Genomic DNA, 24071 nt, shown 5'->3' on the forward strand with positions numbered 1-24071 from the left:
ATCCTTCAATCTGAGTTACATGATAACTATCAAGGAAAGTGGCCTCTTGATACTCTTGAAGAATGGAAGGCATACTCCAGACAAAACTGAATTTTTTAGGTGATTATCACCTCAGTCTCTCTGTGCAGTCCCTCTAGGCCCAGCTCTGAATCTACTTGATACTTTTGCATGTATGTGTAAACCATGTGCTCTGGGGCCGTACTGTGTGACTGGGTTTTTGCAGAAGGTAATTAACACATAAATTAATCACCAAGGAATATTGCCTCTCATCAGTGGGCTTGCTTTTAATTACAGCCTGTCCTCAAACCCTGAGTGTACACAAGAAGTTTTATCCTTCAGTCATCCTCTTAGAAAATGCTTGCCTGGCTACACAGATCTACAAATCAAGATGCTCAAGATTCTTAGCATTTCTACAAATACTATAGTTTCTAAACTAGATTTGTGTTTTTATTGTCTCTGTAAGCAGTTGGATATCCTAGATCAAAACAACTGTGGCAAGATTGGCATACTGTTTACTAAACCATGCATTTTTTTTTTCAGGCCAGATAAAGCAGTGACTAACAAATATACCCAAAATTTTGACTTGTGCAATAGCCTGACGAGCTTTTGTGATGACATATTGACTACAAATGTTCATGGCAATGAAAAACCTAATTTCTTTAAAATTGTAAAAGGAGGTATTCAGTAAGTTACTAATGTTGTACAATCAAGTTTTACAAAATTACTTTATATTCTGTATTCCAGTCCAGCACTGAAATTCTTGGTCTTGAGAATAAAAAATACTCCTGTTCTGAAAGAAGTCTCATTTCTCTCTTCTTTTATTCAAACTGCTAGCTTATAAGATACCTCATTTCAGTGTTCTATAGACTAGACTTTTTCCTTCTAAAGAAAAGATGGTGTATGTTTTAATGGGAGTTGTTCATACTGCAGCTATTTCAGTTCCAAAAAGCAAATCCTTGACTTTTCAAAGAATTCCTCTTTTCCTGTCTTCAGCTTGCTTTCCTTCAAAAAAGTTGTTTTTTTCCAGGTACGGTTTAACTGACAGCTAATTAATTTCTCCTCTCATTCCGTTATAATTATGCATTGCTCCTGATAAATGCAATAAGCTGACGGGTACAGAAGTGGTTAGATTTAACCCACTCCTGTTTCAAGAATTGTTACTGCTGTTTACATGTTTTCTTCCTCGTGTATTGTCTTACTTGGACTCAGAGTGAGACTCCTTAGAAACGGATGTTCGGCAACTTTCCTGTAATTCAGGAGATGAAGCCCAGTCTTGGCAGACTTCCACTGTATCCAGTAAAGTTTTAATCTCTCCGCAGAGCAATCAGCAATTAGCTCAGCCTGCTCTGAGCTAATCCTCACTGTGGTGTTTATGAAATGGAAGCTCTTGGTGACTTGAATACTCAGAACTATTTTAGGTTGATGGAAAAACATAATTACTTAGCATCAAAATACCTTCAATACTTCTTGCTTTTGCTGGCGGGGTGATAGATGCCTGCCTTCATTAACCGGTGTATGGGCATAATCGTATTGAAATCCAGTGCTTTTCCCAGGCTCCTGCGTTGTTCTGTTAATTACTGAAATTGCTTCTGTTAATCGCGCAGTGCCAGGAGCCTGGCGGCCGTGCCCGGGGAACACAGGAGCGAGGGCGCTCCCCGTGAGCCTCTTACCCAGGCGCTCGTCCTCTCCATCCATGTCTCCGTGAGGCGTTTTCACGAGGCGCTCGTCCTCTCCGTGACCGCACCTCGGAGGATTTTGGTGATGGTGTGGAAAACACAGCGGAACCTTCCGGCACGGTCTCTGCGCGGCGGCGGGGCGGTTTGGCGGCGCACCGAGGCGGAAGCGGGCGGGCGCCAGCGTGTCCGGGCAGCGGGGCCTGGCGGCGGGCGCGGCGGGGCTGCTCCCTGTGCACTGCGCTTCTTCTCAGGCCCCTCTGCTGCCCTTAGCCCCCTTCGGCCCTTCTCACCCCCTCAGTCTCCCTGGGCTCTTTTCAGACCCCGTCTCACTCACCCCGGTCTCCTTCCCGCAGTCCCTCCCATCTCCCCTGAGCCCCCCGACACTCGCTCTGCGCCCCGCATCTCCCTGGTCTCCCCTCGGCCCCCGCGGAGATGGATGACGAACCAGAACGCACCAAGCGCTGGGAAGGAGGCTACGAAAGAACATGGTGTGTTCTTCCCCCCTCACCTTTCTCCCCTTCCGGGCGAAAGAGGAGGAAAAATCTCCTCTCTGCCCGCTGTTTTAACTCTCTGTTTCGCGTAGGGAAATTCTCAAGGAAGACGAATCCGGGTCGTTGAAAGCAACCATCGAGGACATTCTCTTTAAGGCAAAGAGGAAAAGGTACTTTGTGTGGCCACGAGCCAGCTAGCAACACTGACTTGGTCAGTTATAAGGGCTTGATCATCCAGGAACTGGAGCATGTGGGATGAACTGAGCATGAGGCATGCCTGCAGGATGTTTTCATGTCATTTCTCCTTCAGAGGGTCAGGTACAGGCCAGAAAAAACGGTGAAAAAATAATTCTTTTTTTTAAACATTGCATGTATACAGGCTGTGTATCCCCTGTGTATGCAAGCCACAAGTCTTGATTTGATGTAACAGTGCAGAGCACTGCTTAGAGAAATCTTTCATCTTTTTTTAAAAATATACAAATCAGAGATTTGTATATTTAAAAATTAAAAAACAGGATAGTTTAGGTTGGAAGGGACCTTAAAGATCGTCTCACTCCAACCTGCCATGAGCAGGACACCTTTCATGGGACCAGACTGGTCAGAGCCCCATCCAGCCTGGCTTTGAATTACCCAGGGATGTAGCATCCCCACCCTCTCTAGGCAACCTGCTCCAGTGCCTCACCACCCTCATGGTAAAAACATGTTTATCACTCATCTAAATCGACTGTCTTTTAGTTAAAAACATTGCACCTGGTCCTGTCACAACAGAATCTAGCTTCTGGTGTCATGGTTACTGATTTCTGTTTCAAATTTCAGAAAAATTGCTGGAAAAAACCCCAAGTTTTGCATTATTTCAAGTTATGTTAGAACTTGGTTTGTCAAATTTGTGTAAAATTTTGAAGCTTCATTAAACCTGGTAGTAAGAAATAGTTCTTATTTATTTTCTGAGAGTTGAAAAATCTGTAATTGAACTGTGGGGCATTTCAGTGTGAATAAATGTCTGCAGTTTCTTGCTTCTACATTTTTCCTAGAAGTCTAGTATTGGATTTGTTTGGATTTTTGTTTTAGGAGCCATTCACTCATTTGAATTTGACTTAAATACTTCTGTGTTTTGTTAGACTCAATGAACACCATGGACAAGTTCGGCTTGGAATGGTATGTTAATACCTTGACCTTGTTCTCTCCTTAGTCCAGAACTTCTTGGCTAGAGGTGGTATTCTGGATCTGAAATACACTTCTGCTGGCCTAGCATACTTCATACCAAACCGTGTGGTTTCCACTGTTCTTACTTTTTTTTAAGCATTTTTTGTTTGTTGCCAGTGTGGCTGTGGAGCATAGCTATTCAGGGTTTGACACACGGGATGTTTTTGGGAGTGGAATTCAGACCACACGTGCTCACACTGTCCCTTTCTCCTCATGTGAAAAATGGACATAATGGAAGTGAGTTGTAAATAACCACATTGGTTTGTGCTACGCTGAGCTCTTCAGATGAAGGCATGAATGTTCAAACTATGCATGTTTTGTAGTTTATCATGAGAGGAGAGCAGTGTGCATTTTTCAAGAGAGGGGGTTTTTTTTAAGAAAAAAGTGGAAGAATGCATTAATTTTCAGTTGATGTTAATTGCACCTCTCAATCTATTGAATTTTCCCTGGTAGAGGGAGGAAGTAGAGGCTTTTTTAAGTAAATGGAATAATGAATTCATTTCAATATGTATTCTGTGAGTGATTTTCAAATATGGTGGAAATGCAGATGCGTCATCTTTACGTGGTTGTTGATGGATCAAGAACAATGGAGGACCAAGACTTAAAGCCAAACAGACTGACTTGCACTCTGAAGGTATTCTTGCACTCAGAAGTTTTTTGTTGCTGAGACACCGTTTCTCTATGACAGGGTTGCGTTTTGCATTTCCAAGAACTGCAGTCCCCTGTATGTACATAGCCTCATCTCTCATTCCTACATTTGTCTCCTTGCTTCTGTTGCTAATCTGTCACTTTCCTGTTTTTTGAATAGTAAAATCTGTGGGGCATTATTTTGCCTTGCACATGTACTTCTTAACAGTAAAAACACTTGGCACAGGTGTATAATGGGAAGATACATTTGGAAACTGTATGGAAATTAAGTGTTGCCCATAATAAGGGGATGATATGTTTTCATTACACAGCTAGAATTAGTTTGGGTTTTTTTTCTTACAGTTGGGGTTTTTTTATGAATTCTTATTTGAAAGGATGCTAGATGAGAGTTTAACTGGGTTGCAGTTTCAGATTGTGTTCATAGTGTTCTGGATGGTCTTCTCCAACAGTACTAAGGCATGAAATCCTTTATTTTAGTGGGTTTGTACAGTTTAGTGTTTTTTGGTGTACTGAAAACCTCCATTTGAACCAGCAGGAATCTAGAATGTCAAGATAGGACATGAATAAAATAAGGGGGAGGTATAGTTTCTGAAATCTGCATTTCACTGGTTACATGGGATGAAGTGGGAGGAATGGGGTGAAAGAAGAATGGGAAAAAAAGGCTCATTCCCCCTTTTTGTGTTACCCAAATACTTTGATTTGCTTTTTAGCAAAACTAAATGTTTTGCATGTACTTAATGCATGTGTAATAAAAGTATAATTAGTTTTTAAATGTCTTAACTTTTCTTTCTAGTTACTGGAATATTTTGTTGAAGAGTACTTTGACCAGAATCCTATTAGTCAGGTATGTACAGCAATGCAAGAAACAAATAGCAGAAAACTGTTTTATAAGGTAGTTTGGTTATAACACTACACAGTAAACTGTTTTCAATTTATGTACCTTCCTGTCCTTTATTCATCAGTCTAGTGAAATTCTTGTTTCTACCTGCCTGTTTCTGCCAGGCATTTAGAATTTTAGGAGATTTCTTTTTGTACCTTTTGGCAATAGTAATGAAATTATGGGAGTGTTGTAAACTGATGCATCACGTTGTGTTACTGTTGTTACACTTGTTACACAAGTAGAACTGAGATAGACTTATATGGCTAAACAATTCTGATCCATAAAAATATTTTAAAAAGTGTATAAAATTCTAACTAAACTCATTGTAAAACTTTCTAAGAAAAAATTTGTCTTTTTTTCCCCCCCTTTTCAGATTGGCTTAATTGTAACCAAGAGTAAAAGAGCTGAAAAAATGACAGAACTCTCAGGTAGGGAAATAGTATTCTTTTCTTAAATTGCAGATGTTTTTGTTATTTTCATTGGTGTTATAAGTTCTGCTTGATACAGTGCTGAAAATGAAATTATATTATTATAATTAGTTTTAGTTTGAAAGATAAATTACTGCAATCTGTCTGAAACCATCATCTACATTTTGATCTGCTTTGATCCAGAATTGTCATTGTATGCTTGTTTCCGATCAAGGCTCAACCAGAATGCTACTCAGATATGTTCTGCTCCCCCTACAGTTAATTTTCTGCCCTGTTTGTTAATTTTGTATGTCATGACATCTATGTTTTTTGTGAGATCTGATCTGATGGTAAGAAATCAAGGTTTGTTTGGTTCCTATGTGCTGTTACACCACTCTCTGTGGCTTCAGCAGGTTTCATTGAGGAAATTGAGGGTCTTTGAACCATACTTTGAGGATAACAGAGGAAACGAAACTCTTTTGTTTGGGAGACATGTTGCACTCATGTTGAGTGCTTAATGATACCCATCTGTGATTGTATTCTTTTTGACTTCTGTAATTTCTAGCATCTGAGTGCCTGTAGAGTAAAACTCTGTTTTACTGTTTTCTGCATTCTGTTCAAAATACCAATTTCTAAGGAAAAATACAGACCCGTTCCATTTTTAAACCAGTTACTGTTGTTCAAGTATGCTTCATTACTTATACAGTTTAAATATTTCTTTAAACTTTCTTTTAAAAGTCCTTTAACTTGTTGTTTCAGTTAAATTGATTGTATTTTTTTTCACTTACAGGAAACTCAAAAAAGCATGTAACTGCTCTGAAGAAAGCAGTGGATATGAACTGTAGTGGAGAGCCTTCTCTATATAATTCCCTCAATTTGGCCATGCAGACTTTAAAGTTAGTATATACATGGAATTTTTTATTTTCTTTGTGCTTGTAACTTTTTTGACAGGAAGGGACAGAATTTTTTCTAGATAGTGTCTTGAATCATGCTGACTTGAGTCTAAAAGGTGACTTTATCTTGTCTTACAATACAAATCATTAAGTTAAATCCTGTAGTAGTACAGAAGTTTATTTTCTATCACTAGATGCTTGTATTTAGGGATGTTTCTCTTACAGAAACGTGACTTGAAAACCAAGTTGATGATGGTATGTAGATATTGTGATGAAAGACATTGCAATTCTTTTTTACTGAAGGGCTGAGGTATGAGAGAGGACAGAGATAGGGGCTAATAATGCAAGAGAACAGGAACAGAAGCAGCATTGTGTCACAATGATCTTGAGAGAGTTTTGGCATACTTTAGAAAGATCAATTTTTGGGTAGGATAGATTCAGAACACTTATTTGCTATGTGAGATATTGAGATGTATCCCAGTTTGTTGAAGACTGAACGAAGAATTACAGCTAAAGACACTGAACAAAGCTAATAATCAGTGTCGTGAAAAGCTATTTAATTACTAGCAGGAAGAGACTTTTCAACTGAGGACTAGAAGTCATTAAAGTAATGGATAAAAAATGATTTGAGCTTTTTAGGAAGTCAGGAAGACTTACTAAGGGTGCTAGTTTGAAGATTATTTTTACCTGCGAGTATGGTTAAGGTACAAAGGATTCATTATAGCAAATAATCAGGTAGCAACTACACAGTTAAATACTGTATTTTAGATATTGGAAAGGTGTGGCTTTTGGAAGATGAAAATCTGGTGTTCAGACAAGGATCTTAGTTTGTAGAGGACTTTGGGTCATGTCATCTCTTGACTTCAATACATTCATGTCCTTGGAGATGTTATCATACAAATAGCTTAGTGTGCAGAAGTAAATTAACAGTGTGCTTTCTTTAGGCATATGCCAGGACATACAAGCAGAGAGGTTTTGGTAGTCCTCAGCAGTCTGACAACATGTGATCCAGCCAACATCTATGATCTAATTAAGGTACAGAATTGAAGTTTGACTACTGCACTGAACTGATCCAAACTACTAAAGAAAAAAACAGGCAGTTGCAGTGTCATCACCAATTAATTTTCATTTAAGACTTTAAACCTTTTTACTATTTCTTGTTCTACACATGAATTTGAATATGCTTTTTTCCTCTATTTTAAGTGTTTAAAAGCAGTAAAGATCAGAGTATCTGTCATCGGCCTAAGTGCTGAAGTTCGAGTTTGTACAGTACTTGCCCGAGAAACTGGTGGTATGTATCTGAAGTTCAATAGTTATACTGATAAGACAGGTTTAAACTAAAAATTAAGTATGTAATTTGTTATATATTTATTGCTGCATTTTGATATTTTTAAGGATAAATATTTTCCATTGTGCTGGCAGAAAATTAAAGAGTTGCCCAAATCTAAACAAAACATACAGTAGTAAATGAAATAATTATCAGCTGGTAGCTGCAGCTCTAGAGAGAAGAAATACATATATTTTCAAACTTTTTGGTCCACATATAGAGGTATGTGATGTGGAACTTCATCAATGTAACATGTTAATATCTATTGCTACAGTGGTAACTCTTAGCGTATCATTACTGCAGTGTAATTTTGGAGAAAAAGCTGTGTGCCTTCATATCTAATTTAACATTCTGTTATTATTAGTTTTAAAATTTGTCATTTACTGTAGCATTAACAAGGCTGCTTTTTAGGAACAGGTTTGGATAAATTGTGTTTTCTACCTAAGTTTGTATCTGTCATTTGGAGTATATATTTGTATATATTCTTTTTTGCTCATAACCTGACAGTAAGGCATTTCTTTGTTTGTGACAGGAACATACCACGTTATTTTAGATGAAAGTCATTATAAGGAGCTGTTGATGCACCATGTTAGTCCTCCACCTGCCAGTTCAACTTCTGAGTGCTCCCTTATTCGAATGGGTAGGATGTGGTTTTGTCAAACTCCTAGCACGAGATTTGCTTTTTCTTTTCCTTTGTTTGCCTCTTCTTTGTTAAGGCTATACAAATAGTAAGAAGAGTAATAAAGACACAGTGCAATTTTTTTTTGTTTTAACTTTTATTTTGCTAGATAAGTATTAATTTTCTTGGCGTTATTTCTGCAAAGTAGTCAGCTTTTAAATAAAGTTTTTTAAGTAAGACAAATTACTAAACAGAATATGGAAGCAACAAAATGGAACAATATTGATAGCATGGTAATTGTTAAAAATTTAATACTTAAAAATGAAGAATGAAAAACTATTTTATTTCTCCCTCTGCTTTTTTCCTTGCAGAAGGCAACTGTTACAACTATTAATTGATTTAAGAGCTATAGGTAGTACACATTTATTAGCAGCTTCTGGAGTGTTCTTTCAATGAGGAGATTAGGTACCTTTTCCTGATGTGTTTCTCAATAAATTTAAGCTTGGAGTTAAACCAGAACAGGAACTCTGATGCTACAAAGTAGAGCATTGAGTTGTTACTTTCGTCCACATTTTCATAGATAAAAATGTGCCTATTTTTATGTCTAGATATAGATAATTTAAAGGTTTACTTCTCATAGGTAAAGCCTGAGCAGCAGTTGGAGAAACCAACTTCTCACCTGTCATGATCTGTAAAAAATAAATTATAGAAAGAAGGAAAGGTGTCAGTCTCCAAGAGGTCCTGTAGTCTCATCTGTCATATACTGCACTTGGAAGGTGAACATAGGCTGAATGGATGTGTATGAAAATATTTCCGCCTTAATTAGAAACTATTGTTTAAGTGAACATTTGTATGCTGCTCATTCTGCTTTCCTACCATTTCACATATTTTTCTTTTCACCTGTTCTTCAAGAATAGGGCTCCAGTGCACTTCAGTTAACACAAAGTCTATGGCAAGGACATTTTTTCAGTTGGGGGGAAATAAAGTCAGGGAGGTGTGGATGTAGGTAGAGATCTTTGGGAAGAATTTGATACCTAGCAAGAGTGTATCGGTTCTCCTGTGATAATAAATGGGAAAGCGATAGGCCTGAATGTCAAGAATAATCTTTGAATTTTTCATTGAAGTAAGAAGCTGACATATTATTGCATGTTTAAAATTGTTACTGTGGGATGTTTTCTCTTCAGGTTTTCCTCAGCATACTATCGCTTCTCTGTCTGATCAAGATGCAAAGCCTTCCTTTAGCATGGCGTAAGTAGCATTGATTAGAATTCAATGAGGTGATAGGAATTCAATATTAATTAGTCATATTTAGAAAATCTGCTTGACAAATGAAAGTATTGCAAAATAATATGAAAAAAAGAGTAAGCCAAATCTTATGACTTCCAAGTAGACATTTTATTTCCATTGGTAGCTCCAGTATGTGTCCATAGTTACCTCTGTTAAATATGTGTTTTAAAATTTGCATTTAGGTTTTTTTTAAGGTAGTAAATAATACTTAGTTCTGTTACTCAGTGTTTGGGACACACAGATTGCTACAAGGTATTAAAGTAATTACATGCAGTTCCTGGTTGAATTAATTCTATCATTTTAAAAGATAATTATGAGGATAAAAGGATATGATCTGAATAAAGTACTTTTTATATTTGTTAACATGACTTTAAAGGGAAGTTTAAAATAGAGGCCTCATTTGATGACTGTACTAGTGCACTGCTCAATTAAAAGAGTCATTGTTTTCCAGGATGATTGGGGTATCTGAATTTCAGAATGAAACAGTTTGTAACAGCGTTTGCTATTTGGAAGAATAAGTACTGTGTGCATCTTATAGGCAATATTAAATATTTTTGTGTCTAAAAAGATACAAGCATGTAATTGTTGTTCATATCTTTATGTTTAAAGAATGACTCCTTTATATGGAAATATTTGGTCTTTGTTTCCTGTGGGAAAATGCGGTCACTGGTATCTCACCATATCAATTGTTTTCTGACACACATTAAACCACTACGTGCAATCTAGTGAAACTTTTTAAATTATTTGATGTGAAAACAACATTATTTGTAGTTATATAGTAGCATGATATTATTTCTTAAGTACTGAGTTGTTTCTTTCTACTGTAGGCAATTGGAAAATAACAGTGACCCAGGTCTTACCCTGGGTGGATATTTTTGTCCTCAATGCAGAGCCAAATACTGTGAGCTTCCTGTGGAATGCAAAATCTGTGGTAAGTAGCAAGAAAAGGTGAGCAGATGAATCAGGAGTTCATGGTAAGCAAGTTAAGGAGTAGAAAAATTCAGCTGTTCTTAGTAAGTAAAAGCCAGCTCTGCTTTGAGACCTGTGTTTCTGTGGCCTGGGATGTTAGCTTTCTACAAGTGTTTCTCAGAATTATACTTGCAACAGTAAAGCTGTATCATATTGATCCAGTCTGGGGTTTCTCCTTTGCCCCGAGATCACCCCAGAGGGACACGAAGGTGGTTCAAACCCTGGTTTTCTCTGAAGCAGCCAAAGAGAGACTGCCGGAGACGGTTTTCTCTTTCTCCAAGGATTGTTTATTATTTCTTATCTCTGGGACCTTTTGCCTGGCCAGCAGTGGTCTGCTCAGCCTGGCATCCATGGTGGAATCTGCCTGCTGAAGGCAGGGCTTATCTTAGATAGTTTGTATTACGTATTTCATGTTTACAAAGTTTTCCCAATACAATACAATTTTATTAAACGGTCCAGCCCTGACCCCATCCAATCCAAGAGTGCCAATGTGTCACCCAACATGGATGACATGGAGAAGAAGGATGAAAAGGTGTCCACCCCTCAAATTCTCCATCTTGGCCACGTGTCCCTTATCATAAACATTCCCAAAAGTCTATTTATCTACGTTCTAACAATCTAATTTACACTTCACTAATTTTGGCAGCTTGTTTCCATTCTCTTTGTGCTGACTTCCCCCAGGGGTCAGAACTCAGCACCTGTGACACCAGGGTCTCACTCAGGAGCCTTTGAGATCCCTTGTCAGGGGGGTTTTGAGACCCCCAAGGAGGCCAGGGGTACGCCCTGGGCTCCCACATCTCCCCCCACTGCTTGCACCAAAAACACCCTTTTCACAGTTTTGTTCAAGGTGCGCCGAGTGCATGGGATGATGCATGGCAAAGCAATGAGAATAGCAATAAGCTCCACTAATACATAAAAACCTACTTTCAAAATTTCTTTTTACAAAGGTGAAAGATCAAAAAGGTCAAACAAATCATCCAGGCACGATAACTGTGCTAGAACTCGGAAGGATGGTTTGTTTGAGACTACAGTATAATTGTTATATACATTCTGATTCGGAGTAACATCCATTGTTTAGTTCTTTGTCACCCCTAAAACATCAAATACAATTCAAAAATCCATTGCCGAACCAAAAATTTCTAATTCTTTTGGTTTGAAAACAGCCACAGGGAGAAATTGAACCCACACATGCCATCCATTCACAGGAGTTTTCATAACTCACATCACCCATGAAGGGATTCCCTCCGGAATGGGCCATTCTTTCACTGACAATCCCACCAGACATGTTGAAAATGGCTTTTTTGCCTGGAATGCCTCAAACAAATTGTGCCCAACCCCACTTCCATGCTAAATTTTCCCAAACCTTCTCCCTTGGCTGCACCATTGGTAAATCCGCTTTTTCACCTAATACAGTTGACAAAAAATAAGATACCACAGCATATAAACAAACATGTTTCACTGTCAGTCCTTAAGTCTTTTATATCTTGTTTGAAGAGGAGTTCACATCCTTTTTCCTTGATGTCTGCCAACATTCCCCTGGGAATCCTGGCGGCTTTTTGTGCTAGATTATTGTGAGGAGGGTCTCCTGCTAATTCTACCATGGTGAGGTTAGCATGAGCACCACCTTGGTATTGCTTTCGCAGCTCCTTCAAAGCTCTTCTACATAAGTCCTTGTGTGTCAGTAAGTATCAATGACACAAGAGATCTCATGTCACATGAAGTCAAGTCATATTCATTGAGAATACCTTTTAAAAACTGTTTAAAATATGACGATCCCAGTCCATAATCTCTAATTGCCTTAATAAAATCTTTAACTAAATCACGATTTAATTTTTGCCATCTTGGGTTTTGTCCTTGTGGGTCATAATTCACTGGCATGGCTATTTCACCAGTTCCAATTGCACGACATTCTCTGCTTTTTGTCAAGCCCATAGTAATATTTGCCCAATCAACTAAAGTATCTTGAGCTGCTGTTGCAGGTCTGTGTGTCTCTATAGGAATTTGTCTGTTCAAAGGTGTTACTTGTTGAGATTGAGGCCAAACTGCTCCCTCATTCCTTTTTTAACTTATTGGTATTGTAGAAATCTGTGGTCCTTGCTGCATTGTTCATTGAAAAGTCCCTGCCCATCATTGTCATCAACCTTGTTCTTCCTTTTATTATCATTTGTGCTTTCATTTCTAAGTCTGTAAGAATTGTCCTTGGAGACCTGTAAGATAGGAAAACCCATTCTGTAATTAAAAGAGGGTCTTTTTTGTGTTCGTCCCACTGAAAAATCAAACCATATAGCTGTGTTTCTTCTCCCAACACTGCTAAATGGAATGGTAAAGAGTTTACATATTGGTGTGCTTGTCTGTCCTGTATCATTTCTGAAACTTTTTTGCAAGCTTGCTTGTGCTTCTGGTGTAAGAGTCCTGAGGGATTTGATGTTGTCGTCTCCTTTCAGAAGATCGAACAAAGATGAAAGGTCTTCATTCGTGATTCTCAAAATTGTTCTCATCCAGTTGATCTCTCCAAGGAGTTGCTGCAGGTCTTGGAGATTGTTGACTTTTGAGCTGATCTTTAATTTTTGAGGTTTGATTGTCTGTTCGGTGATTTTCCATCCAGGGTATTTCCAGGGTGCGATTTCTTGAATCTTTGAAATGCTGACTTCGAGTCCTGCTTTTTGTATTTCTTGGATCACACAAGCACAGACTTCTTGCAGTTCTTGGTCTGTTGATGCAGCAATCAGCAAATTGTCTGTATAGTGTACAATTCTTGCTTTGGGATATTTGTGTCTTGCTGGAGCCAAAGTTTGTGCCACATACCATTGACAAATTGTTGGCGAGTTCTTGAGGCCTTGGGGTAAAACAACCCAATGATACCTCTTCATTGGCTCTTCTCTGCTCAAACTTGGAAAATGCCATCCGGTAAACATTGTCTTCATGAAGTGGAATACTGAAAAAGCAATCTTTGAGGTCAATAATAACAAGAGGCCAGTCTCTGGGAATCATTGTGAGTGATGGAGGTCCTTGCTGAAGAGGTCCCATCTCCTCCACTATTTCATTCAATTTTCTGAGGTCGTGAAGCAATCTCCACGATCCAGAAGACTTTTTAGGATGACAAACACTGGAAAATTCCAAGGGCTGTTTGTCGGTTTTATGTGTCCTTTTCTTAGTTGTTCTTTCACGAAAGTTTTCAATGCACTCAACTCCTTCTTCTCCAAGGCCCACTGATCCACCCAATGAGGTGTATCAGTTTTCCATGTCAATTCTGGAGTGGCGAGTGCCGCAGTGAGGCCTACTAAAAATCCATCGTCAGGTACATGTTCCACTGTGAAAGGAGATCTTTTCCCCATACAGTGAATGGCTTTTACACGAGTAATAGCTGTCTTCTGTCCGGGTCCTGTGAATGTCATTGAATTTTCGCTTTGGAGGCATACAGAACTTCCTCCAATGCCTTTGATTTGGTCCAAAGGTACAATCAAGTTCCATTCTCAAGGTCAGAAAATATATGAAATATATGAAATCAGTGTCACGTCCAGTGTCCACCATCCCTGTGATGGTTATTTTCCTGTTATGGTCTATCAAGTCCCAAGTAATAGTTGGCTGTTCACGGGTTATGTACTTCAACCATAACGTGTGTACTTCGACATGGTCATTGTAGTGTGGATGCCCTTCGCCCATCACCAGCATTGCTTGATGCTCCAATGGATGCGATGGCAGAGCTATCGCTTTTGCCAGTTGAGTATTTTGTGGAATTGTCAATGGGGGTTGAAGAGCCCTTGCTAAAACTGTCAGCTCTTCGAAGCAGTCTGCTGAAACAATAGTAGGATATATTGTCAGTCCAAAAATGCTGCACCGGTCTCTGCCTATTATCAAAAAATCTTGTCTCTTTTGGCACCGTGCTTTGAATCCTGTAGGTATAGATGCAGATTCTTCATTCAAAAAACAAACCACTTTTGAAGCTGACAGGATGTACTGCGTTCCTGGTGGCAGCAAATCCCTGTCACAGGGGATGTCCCCTAACGCCCTGCTGAGGGAGTCAGATTGACGTTCCCCGGCAGTTGTATTGTCTGTGCCGGTGTTGTTGCTGTTCCTTGTGACACTGCCATCATTTCTGTTGTAGCACAAGGTGGTCCTGCACTTCGTGTTTTTTGGCAGTGGCAATGGTTTTCCATCCACATTCGTCAGAGAATAACATTCACTTGCCAGATGTCTTCTCCCATAACATCTAGGGCAAAGTTCTGATAGCTTGGAAGTCTTTGTGGATTGAGGACAATTTTTCCTAAAATGTCCAAAATCCCCACAGTTGTAGCATTGTCCTTTAAATGGATTCTTTTTCTTCTTGAAATTTGCAAAAACCTTTTCATGTTGTTCTTGAAGAACTTCTGTCATTTGCTCCTTGACAACTGAAGCTATATGCTGTGGTGTTCCAATCTTGCTGCAGGCTTCAACCATCTCCGTCCTCTCTCTGTGGAGACACAAACAGAACCCTTCCCCCAAATGCTTACTTTAAAAGCTTTTCAACTTTCTCTATCTCTAAATTTTTGATCAAAACTGGAGAATTTTCTCTTCTACTATTATTTCAACTATTATCTAACAAAAAAAACAAACCCGAAGTTCTGCAAGTAAACACAATACAATAATTAACAATGCTTTAAACAACAGACATACATTTACAAGATTAGATAATCATCAATTAAAAAAAAACTGTGTCATCACCTCAGGGTCTGCAGACAGCTGACAAACCTTGATTCAATGAGGAATTAGATGGTCATCTCCGGAAAATGAACACCAAATTCACTTCAAAGTCAGCTACAGCTGTTATATTGATAAGTCAAATTACCAATCCAAACGACTGGAATATTATTTTGATGCAGAAAACACCTGGCTTTACACAATTTCTCTTTCAGTTAGAATCAAGGCTTGGCCAGAGCCTAAACTCTAATTGGAAGAGAACTCCCTGACATCTTCTTATTAAAGAAAAAACCACAACTCTTAACAACAAAGCTACAATTAAACATTTCAAAAAGAAATCAAACTCCACTAGCAACTCATTTTCTCTAAAATTCAACTTTAGGGTAAGATACTTTGAACATGGCAAGACACTTCAGTGCTTGTATGATAGCAACTCAGGAAAACCATAATTTGTTCTGAGAATGAAGCTCAAATAATTTTCTGGAATTCTGCAAAATATTCAAGACCATAAGACAGCACAGTGCCAGGTCACAAAAGACCTGCCAAAATAAAAGAGAAATTAATAAAAAGAAAACAAAGAAACATTAAGTTCACAACTTAACTGATTATCTTCATACATTTGATTCAAGGACACGTCTGGAGGCTTTCCAAAACTTACTTAAAATATTGAAAGATTTCAGATTAAACAATGAAACAGAAAACAAAATTGTTCTGTGATATAGAATTCATACAATCTTATTACAGTGTTTTTAACATTAAATACAGAAACTAAATTTAAATTTTAAAATCCAACTCAAAATCTATTGATTTATATTGACAATATTGCAAATACTTATAAACTGGCTTCTCTAAAACAATTAACTATAGGAAAATTAAAACTCAATGTTGACATTTAAATAAATGTCCACTCATATCTGACCAATAACAAATCACTAAATATAGATGATATATATTCAAATAAAATACAAAATACCTTATTATACCTTCAATTATTAAAATACCTAATACTATTAAAATACCTTCACCATTCTTAAAGTTTCAACATCTTTTTAACAGCAATACAAAAACAAACACCTTTAGTTTAACATACAAGAACTGAAAATAAAACTGACTCTCTTATCCTGTTCCCTTGTTCTGTTTGTTCTCCACAGTATAGATAAACGCGGCTCTTGGCCTCTCTCCATCCCCCATTCCCCTCCCGTCTGCAGCGCTGGGTCTGTGCAGGCACAGGGGGAGCAGTGGGGGTGCTGCTGGAGCCTCTGGAGCAGGGTGGCTGTGCCTCCCCCCCCTCTCTCGGTGAGCCTGGGCTGTGACCTCACGCTGCTGTGACTGGGTTTGCTCTGTCCAGGCAGCTGCCTGCAGTTGCTTCAAAGTTGTTAATTTTTTCTCCTTTGACTTTTCAAAACATAAATTTTCTCTCCCCATTAGAATCTGCCAGTTCTAATGTGGATAACTCAGGTTTCCCTGAAACAGGGCATTCTCCTCCCCCAGCATTTCTGACAGCTGGAGACAGGTCTCTCTGTGTCTTTTCGCAATTCTCGCTTTCCTGCGTCCCGGCCATTGCCGCAGGTTGCCCCTCCCTGGACATCCCTTGCACCGAATCCGCGCTTTTTTCCTGTTTCTGTCCCGGTCAGTGTGAAGGCTGCTGCTCCCTCCCCCTTTGGGCTGAGAGCTGCCCACATGGTCCTGTCCTTCTGCGTCCCGGTCCCCGCAGGTTGCCCCTCCCTGGACATTCCTGCGGCACCGAGCCCGCACTTTTCCATGGTCCCGTCCCCCTCCCCTCTGTCCCCCACGCCCGGGGAGTCGCCTGCAGTGCCCTCCCGCCTTCTGGGGTCGGGGTTTCTGAAGGGGTGAAATAACAAAAATCTGTGTCCTGTAACTCACTTGGAAATATTTCTAACTTAATTTTTCCCCGACCTTGCTGGTGGCAAGGCCCTTGCTGAACCACCTGCTGCTGGCAAGGCAGTCATAAACTTCCCTCCCCCAGCTCATAGCTAGGTGAGAATCCTATCATGTGTCTCTTCCCCCAGTCTCTGAGGGACTTTAATTGCTTTCTCTGCCTGCTGATAGCAAGGCAGCCATAAACCTCCCTCCCCCCGCTCATGGCTAGGTGGGAATCCTATGATGTGTCTGACTCTGAACCATCTTACCCACAAGCAATTCGTCCAAAATCGATTCAGAGGTTCCTGAAACCGACCAGCAGTGCACAGGAGCGAGGCTTCCCGGGACACCTCCTCTCCGACTCGCGTCTGGAGCTCAGCTTTTCTTGGCAGAGGGCCATAAATCTCCTCCACAGTCCTTTTCAGCAGCGTGCCTCTTCTGAAGCTCTGTCTTTTGGGGGTCTGTACCTGCCTTTGCAGGCTACAAGGATCCACCAGGGTCCGTGCCAAATGTCTCTGCCTGGGGGGGTCTCCTCCATCTCTGTGCGTCTTCTTGAGCTTGCCCTTCTGGGGGTCTGCACCCACCTTTGTGGGCTGTGGTGCATCCAGAGACGACAGAGGTCACTGCCCAGCCAGGGGGATGCCAGGTGTCCCAGTCTGGGGTTCCTCCTTTGCCCCGAGATCACCCCAGAGGGACATGAAGGTGGTTCAAACCCTGGTTTTCTCTGAAGCAGCCAAAGAGAGACTGACAGAGACGGTTTTCTCTTTTTCCAAGGATTGCTTATTATTTCTTATCTCTGGGATGTTTTGCCTGGCCAGCAGTGGTCTGCTCAGCCTGGCATCCATGGTGGAATCTGCCTGCTGAAGGCAGGGCTTATCTTACATAGTTTGTATTACGTATTTCATGTTTACAAAGTTTTCCCAATACAGTACAATTTTATTAAATGGTCCAGCCCTGACCCCATCCAATCCAAGAGTGCCAATGTGTCCCAACATGGATGACATGGAGAAGAAGGATGAAAAGGTGTCCACCCCCCAAATTCTCCATCTTGGCCACGTGTCCCTTATCATAAACATTCCCAAAAGTCTATTTATCTACGTTCTAACAATCTAATTTACACTTCACTAATTTTGGCAGCTTGTTTCCATTCTCTTTGTGCTGACAACTTCCCCCAGGGGTCAGAACTCAGCACCTGTGACACCAGGGTCTCACTCAGAGGTCTTTGAGACCCTTGCCAGGGGGGTTTTGAGACCCCCAAGGAGGCCAGGGGTACGCCCTGGGCTCCCACATCATATTCCTTGGTATAAGGAATATACCTAAGGCAAAGTGGGGAAGGGGGTGATGCAGACGGGAATGATAACTTCTCAGAAATCCTCATTTTACTAAACAAAAGCATGTTTCAGAGTCCTCAGTACAAGGACATGAAAACAGAGTGCTTTGGATTAAGAGGACAGAAGTAACCTCACCTCCAGGAGTATGTGGATTAAGGATTTCCAGGTTGAACCCAAGGGCAGGCTGCCTAGTGACACATGACAGGCTGTAGAGATATAAACAGAAGCTCTTTGGTCTTGCAAATGTTAATGGACTGTGCAACCAATAATGCTTCCCTCTACTGCTCTTAGTGAGGGTGGGAGAGATTATTAGCATGATTTATAGTACTGATATTGTGCAGGGATGCTGTTCTAGCTTTGACAGGCATGTGACTAAAACATGATAGATATTAGCAGGATGTGTGTATTTGGTAAGAGGATGAAATAATTATAGTTTTGGGTCACTTTATCCTAGTTTAATTTCAAGTTTTTCCTACCAGAATGAGTTTGTTTCCAGCAATGGAATAGTGTAACTGGAGAAATCCTGTGTATCTGCAGTAGATTCTCCACAGCTGCAGTTTAGACATTTACACTACATGTGAGTGTGTGATGGAGTTGTTTGTGCCAGCCCATGCTCCAGCTGACCTGTTCCCTTGGTCTAACCCCACCTGGCAACTTACCCACACACTCCCCACTGGTGGGATGGGGGAGAGAATCAGAAGAGTAATATAGTTACAGCAGAAGCTGTACCTGCAAGCCAAGCAAAGTAGTGCCTCCTAGTGCCTTGTGCACCCCTGAGCCTACTCACTGGTGGAGTAAGAAGCAGAAAGGTCCTTGATTGTGTGTAAGCACTGCTCAGCAGTAAAAAAACATTCCTGCCTTATCAACTCACTTTCCAGCATAGATTCAAAACACAGCCACATGTGAGTTAGTGTGACAAAAATTAACTGTTTCAAAACCAGCAGACCTATGTTAGCTGAAATAGGGCTGAATAGGGCTGTGGCATGTTTTTGGCAGTAGTGTAGCAGGCTGTAGTAGAGCTTTGTGAAAGTGCATCATTTTAACTGGTGGTGTTGTACAGCAGAACCATCATTACCAAAAGGAGCTTCCTAACTTGCCTTGTAACAATATTCGTGTCTCTTTATTTGCAGGTCTTACATTAGTGTCTGCACCTCACCTGGCTAGGTCTTACCATCACTTGTTTCCTTTAGATGTCTTTCAGGAAGTTCCGCTGGAAGAATACAAGGGGCAACGGTATGCAGATCTAATTTGTGATAATGAGTGTACTTGTGGATCCTGTAACTTTTTTCTCACAAAAGCAGGAGTAGCTGACAACAGCTTCTTTGCTGCTGGGGATCCTGAGTGTTTGGGTGGTGTGGGGCACCTGTGACATTAAGAAATACTTGCAGTTTTCATGATCTGTGAGTTCAGTTGAATAGCTGAAATAATTGCCAGAAATTATTATTGTGTATGAAATCTTTTTTTAAACACTGATTTACACATTCTTGACTTTTTTCAGTTAAAATATACAATTATTCTTTTAGGCATTGTCAAGGCTGCCAGGGAGAAATAAAAGATCAAAATGTAAGTATGTTGACTGGTGTTGTAATTTGCATTGAGGGGTTTGAGAAATAGAGATGATCCTTTAGCATTATGTTCTAAAGACTAGAAAAATACTTGTCATGGTTAACTAGAGTTCTGTATTACACAGTCACACTTTCTAGACTAAAAAGTCTATAGAAATGTGGGAAGGATTTTCTGGGAAACTGCATTAAAAAGCTTCCACTCTCAGCCATTTGGAAGCATTTACAGTGACTTCTGCTCAAGCCTGTGTATATACTTGCTGTCAGAAGCTTTAATTCAATTGAGTTTCTGTGGTGTTAGCAGTATAGTCTGTTTACATTCTCTTGGTGACATAACTGTTGCCCTACTCTAGTGCTATGATGATAATAATTTTTGCTAATTTGCCTTGTCTTTCTGTCCCTCCCTATCCACAGGTGTACATATGCAAAGTGTGTCAGAATGCATTCTGTGTGGAATGCGATCTGTTTGTTCATGATTCGCTGCACTGCTGTCCTGGCTGCATTCATGAGCACCCTGCTCCTGTTTCTGTATGATCTAATTTTTTTTTTAAAAACTGCTGTATCTTTGTCAATCTTGCATGAATCTAATTTGTTTATTCAGCCATTGCTTTAACTGACACATCTCTGAACAAGAAGATGGTTACAAAGGAATGAACAGTGGAGTGCAAACTTTAATGTTTTAATGATTTTATTACTATTAATATATACTTTAATTATCTGTATTTTATCTGTATTTTTTGTTCTGGTCTAAAGAGCTATGGCTTTTTCCAGCTGTTGTTATAATAATATGTATATTTGTAAATGTGAAAGTTATAAAACTGGTTTTTATGATAATGTGATGATTAATCTTGGTTTCATTTCTTGTTCAGAAAGAAGCCCTGAAAGTACATTTTACACATCTATTGTTACAAATTTTTGGTTTTGGTGGATGGTGGATTTCTGTAGATCAAATTATTCTTTTCAAGAATTTAACAAAAGTGTTTCAGAGCAATTAATTGGTAGATATTTCATGTATTAATTTCAAGTACTCTGAGTATCACTTTGACTGTTTTGGTAAGGCAGTTCAAATACAGCTGTTACAAATGTGTGAAAACTCGTTTTAGGTTTTAATGGTGCAACTCAAACTGAATTCTGTTGGTCATGTGTCTGCAGCTGTCTGGTTTAAGTTTCAGTTTCTTATAGGAGGGTAAGATTGCTGAAAGGCAATGTACTTGCAAAAGGGCAAGACCTGAGTTAATATAAACTATTGTTTGATGAACTCAGTATTGAAGACAGAGCTGCTGTTTGGTTCTGAGGCTGCATTGAATTGTCAGAACTGCACCTCATCCTCTCTCCTTGGCTAAACTCTTAGACTGACAGACAGTAAGGTGGGTGCAGGAGGAGAAGTGTCCATCCTTACCTGAACTTTGAAGAATAGAAATTGAGACAAATGCAAGGCTGCCATTTTGCAGTGTCTGTTCAAGGAGTGTTTGCAGCTTGAACCTGTGAGAATTGTAATGTGCTACACCTCAGTAAAAGGAGATTACAGGTGCAGGTCTGAAGCAGTACATCACAATGGATTTTCTTGAGTCACTTTGTGATGATTGTAAATACATCAGTGACTTGAGTTGCTCTGGGTGTATATGACTTCATTTTTGAGCTTTGTTTTCTGTCATTTTAGAAATGGCAATATAACAGATGAACCTTAACACAGAAACAAACAAAAAAGCCAACCCTCTCCCCTTACCTTAGTTCAATTTTACATGCTCACCATATATAAGCATACATGTAACTTTTCAGTTCTTACAGGCACTTTTCATTCAATTTTTAGTATAGCTTTTTCTGTGCTTTTTGTTCTGATAGTGCCTGCATGCTGGCTTGAGTGCAGTCGTTCTTTTGTGTTGGCAGAAAAATAACTGCTGAGCATCTGCATCTCATTTTGTGCTGAGTCAAACAATCCCTATAAACTCTGTGCTGTCAGGTGGATGCAGTGCCTGTTATTAAAAACTAGCAGAAAAAAGACATGACTGTTTGTTCTGGTCTAGCAGGCCATTCCCAGCCAAATAAATGCTCTAAGCATCTGGCTCTTAGATATTCTGATGCTGGTGACAGCCTCTTTAGACAGCATTCTCTGGTAATATTTTCATCTTTGCAGTCAGTATTTTCTAATGGAAATAAAAGGGCATTTCAGAACATTTCAAATCCTCTTCCTTCTCTTGCTACATACCAAAATAGTATACTCCTACCCAGCTTCTATTTCTGGAAGTAGAAACTATGGAGAAGTTGCAGCCATATACTCCATTATCTTGCTTGTGGTCACAACAGTAATTTGGTTTATACTTTCCTACTCTTCTCATTGGTAGAACAGTTCAGACTAGCTCCTGAAAAATCAATACTAAGGCAATATTTCTTTGGTGTATAAAGACTTTCATTTGTGTCCTGTGTATTTAAAGCACCATGGGGAAAATATTTCCTCCACCTGTTCTTTTTGACTGGAATTCACTGGCTCTCAAGTCTCCCTTGCTTGTGGGAAGCTCTATCCTTTTTAATTCTTGTTCATTTCCTTGGTTACTGTATCTGCCATAAGATAAGTCAATCAATGAGGTTATTAGGAGGCCTGTGAGGAATTCTTGTAGGTCTTGAAGAGATTGCATGAAAGGTTACAGATTTAAATTGCTGAAGGAAGAGACAAAAAGGCCAAAACATCTGGTAGTGTAGTTGAGGATGCAGCTGTGGCACGAAGTTTTGAGACTAGAGAGTGGTGCCATGTGGAAGGGAGAGGATTTCAAAAGGGCGAGAGCCCTCACTTTCCTTCTGGTTTACATTTTTGTAGGAATAAAAGTTCCCATCTGTAGTAACATTGATAGCTAATTTCCAAGAATGGGAAGGCTGAAAATACATTAATTAAAATATGAGTAAAAGAGGACCCCACAGTGAAGCAGATAGATGCCTGAAGAAGGCCATGACCTTGTGGAAGGTCCACACTGTAGCAGGTTCTGTTGCCCCATGATGAGAGGAGTCCATCCTGGAGCAGGTTTGCTGGCAGAACTTGTGATCCTGTGGGAGACTCAAGCTGGAGCAGCTTGATCCAGAAGGACTGCACCCTGTGGCCAGGTTGCACACCAGAGCAGTCCTTGAGAAGGACCCATATTGGAACAGTTCATACAGGACTGTCTCCCATGGGAGAGACCATCCTGGAGTAGGGGAAAAGTATGAGGAGTTGTCCCTGTTGGAGAAGAAGCAGTAGTATGGTGTGATGAATGGACCACAGCCCCCATTTCTCTGTATTGCTGGGAGATGGAGGTAGACAAAATTGTAAGCGAAGTTAAATCCATGAAGAAAGGAAGGCTGGAAGGAAGGTGTTTTAAGATTTGGGTTTGTTTCCATTAACTTACCTCAATTTGGTAGCAAATTTTTAATTTCCCCTGTTTAAGTCTGTTTTGTTTTTTAAGTCTGTCACCAACAGTAACTGGTGATTAATTATTTGCCTGTCCTTGTATAGTGATCCACAAGCCTTTCACTGTTTCCTCTTCTCTGCACAGCTAATGAGTGAGGGTAGAGCAGCTTTGATGGGCACCTCCTGTCCAGCCAGGGTCAACCCACAACAGTAATTAGTAGTATAGTAATTAGTAATATAGTAGGACTAGAAGACTTCTATAAAAATCATAGCACTTTTTGCCTTGGGATTTGGATAATAGAGGAATGTGACTTTTATAGCCAGGAAAAAAAAAAAAAAAAACCAACAGATTCTAGATCCTGGATTTAGAATCACTTTCTTAAGGATGAATTTGTTTGGTAAATGTCATAAATCTTTAGGAACCCTCTATTACTTGAGAAAACAAGCTCTTTGGACTTACAGGGAGCAGAATTTGAATACATATAACTGAACTGCAGACATGTCTGCTATATTCTGAACCATCACAAAGTATTTTCTATTGTTGTGTTATCACATTACTAATAGCGTGACATAACTTTATATTTGGCCACCTGGTTTTTTTCTTAATCTAAGCAAAAATTCAAAATGTGCTATCAACATTCAGTAATGGCTTTGAGGTGGAAGAATTAAGATTGAGAGGTGTGTTGGTTCACTGAGGCCACTCTAGGTTTTTAAGCTACAGGATGAAGTCCTTTGGATCTGCTAATTGCCTGTGCCATCTTGCTCAAATCTTATTTCTCTTCTTTCTCTTTGTTTTGGTTGTAACACCTTCTGAATAGTTGCTATTGTTATTGTAAAGAGGCAC

The 24071-nt window shown here is 39.7% G+C and overlaps 1 protein-coding gene across 2 annotated transcripts; it reads left to right on the forward strand.

The window, feature by feature from the left end:
* Positions 1 to 1926: 1926 nt before the first annotated feature.
* On the forward strand, positions 1927 to 22966 carry GTF2H2 (general transcription factor IIH subunit 2). Of its 2 annotated transcripts, XM_079330851.1 has the most exons (15): positions 1927 to 2164; positions 2260 to 2337; positions 3286 to 3322; positions 3918 to 4004; positions 4812 to 4862; positions 5272 to 5326; positions 6096 to 6201; positions 7143 to 7233; positions 7402 to 7489; positions 8058 to 8165; positions 9329 to 9392; positions 10259 to 10362; positions 19420 to 19522; positions 19813 to 19852; positions 20266 to 22966. In XM_079330851.1, the coding sequence occupies exons 1-15, from the start codon at positions 2109 to 2111 to the stop codon at positions 20383 to 20385; spliced, it is 1188 nt and encodes a 395-aa protein (XP_079186977.1). In that variant the 5' UTR covers positions 1927 to 2108; the 3' UTR covers positions 20386 to 22966. The 2 variants fall into 2 exon arrangements, with proteins under 2 accessions (XP_079186977.1, XP_079186978.1); XM_079330852.1 differs by lacking the exon at positions 19813 to 19852.
* The last annotated feature ends 1105 nt before the right edge of the window (positions 22967 to 24071 follow it).

This window comes from Erithacus rubecula (genome assembly GCF_903797595.1).
Source record: "Erithacus rubecula genome assembly, contig: SUPER_Z_unloc_1, whole genome shotgun sequence".
Classification (NCBI taxonomy): domain Eukaryota; kingdom Metazoa; phylum Chordata; class Aves; order Passeriformes; family Muscicapidae; genus Erithacus; species Erithacus rubecula.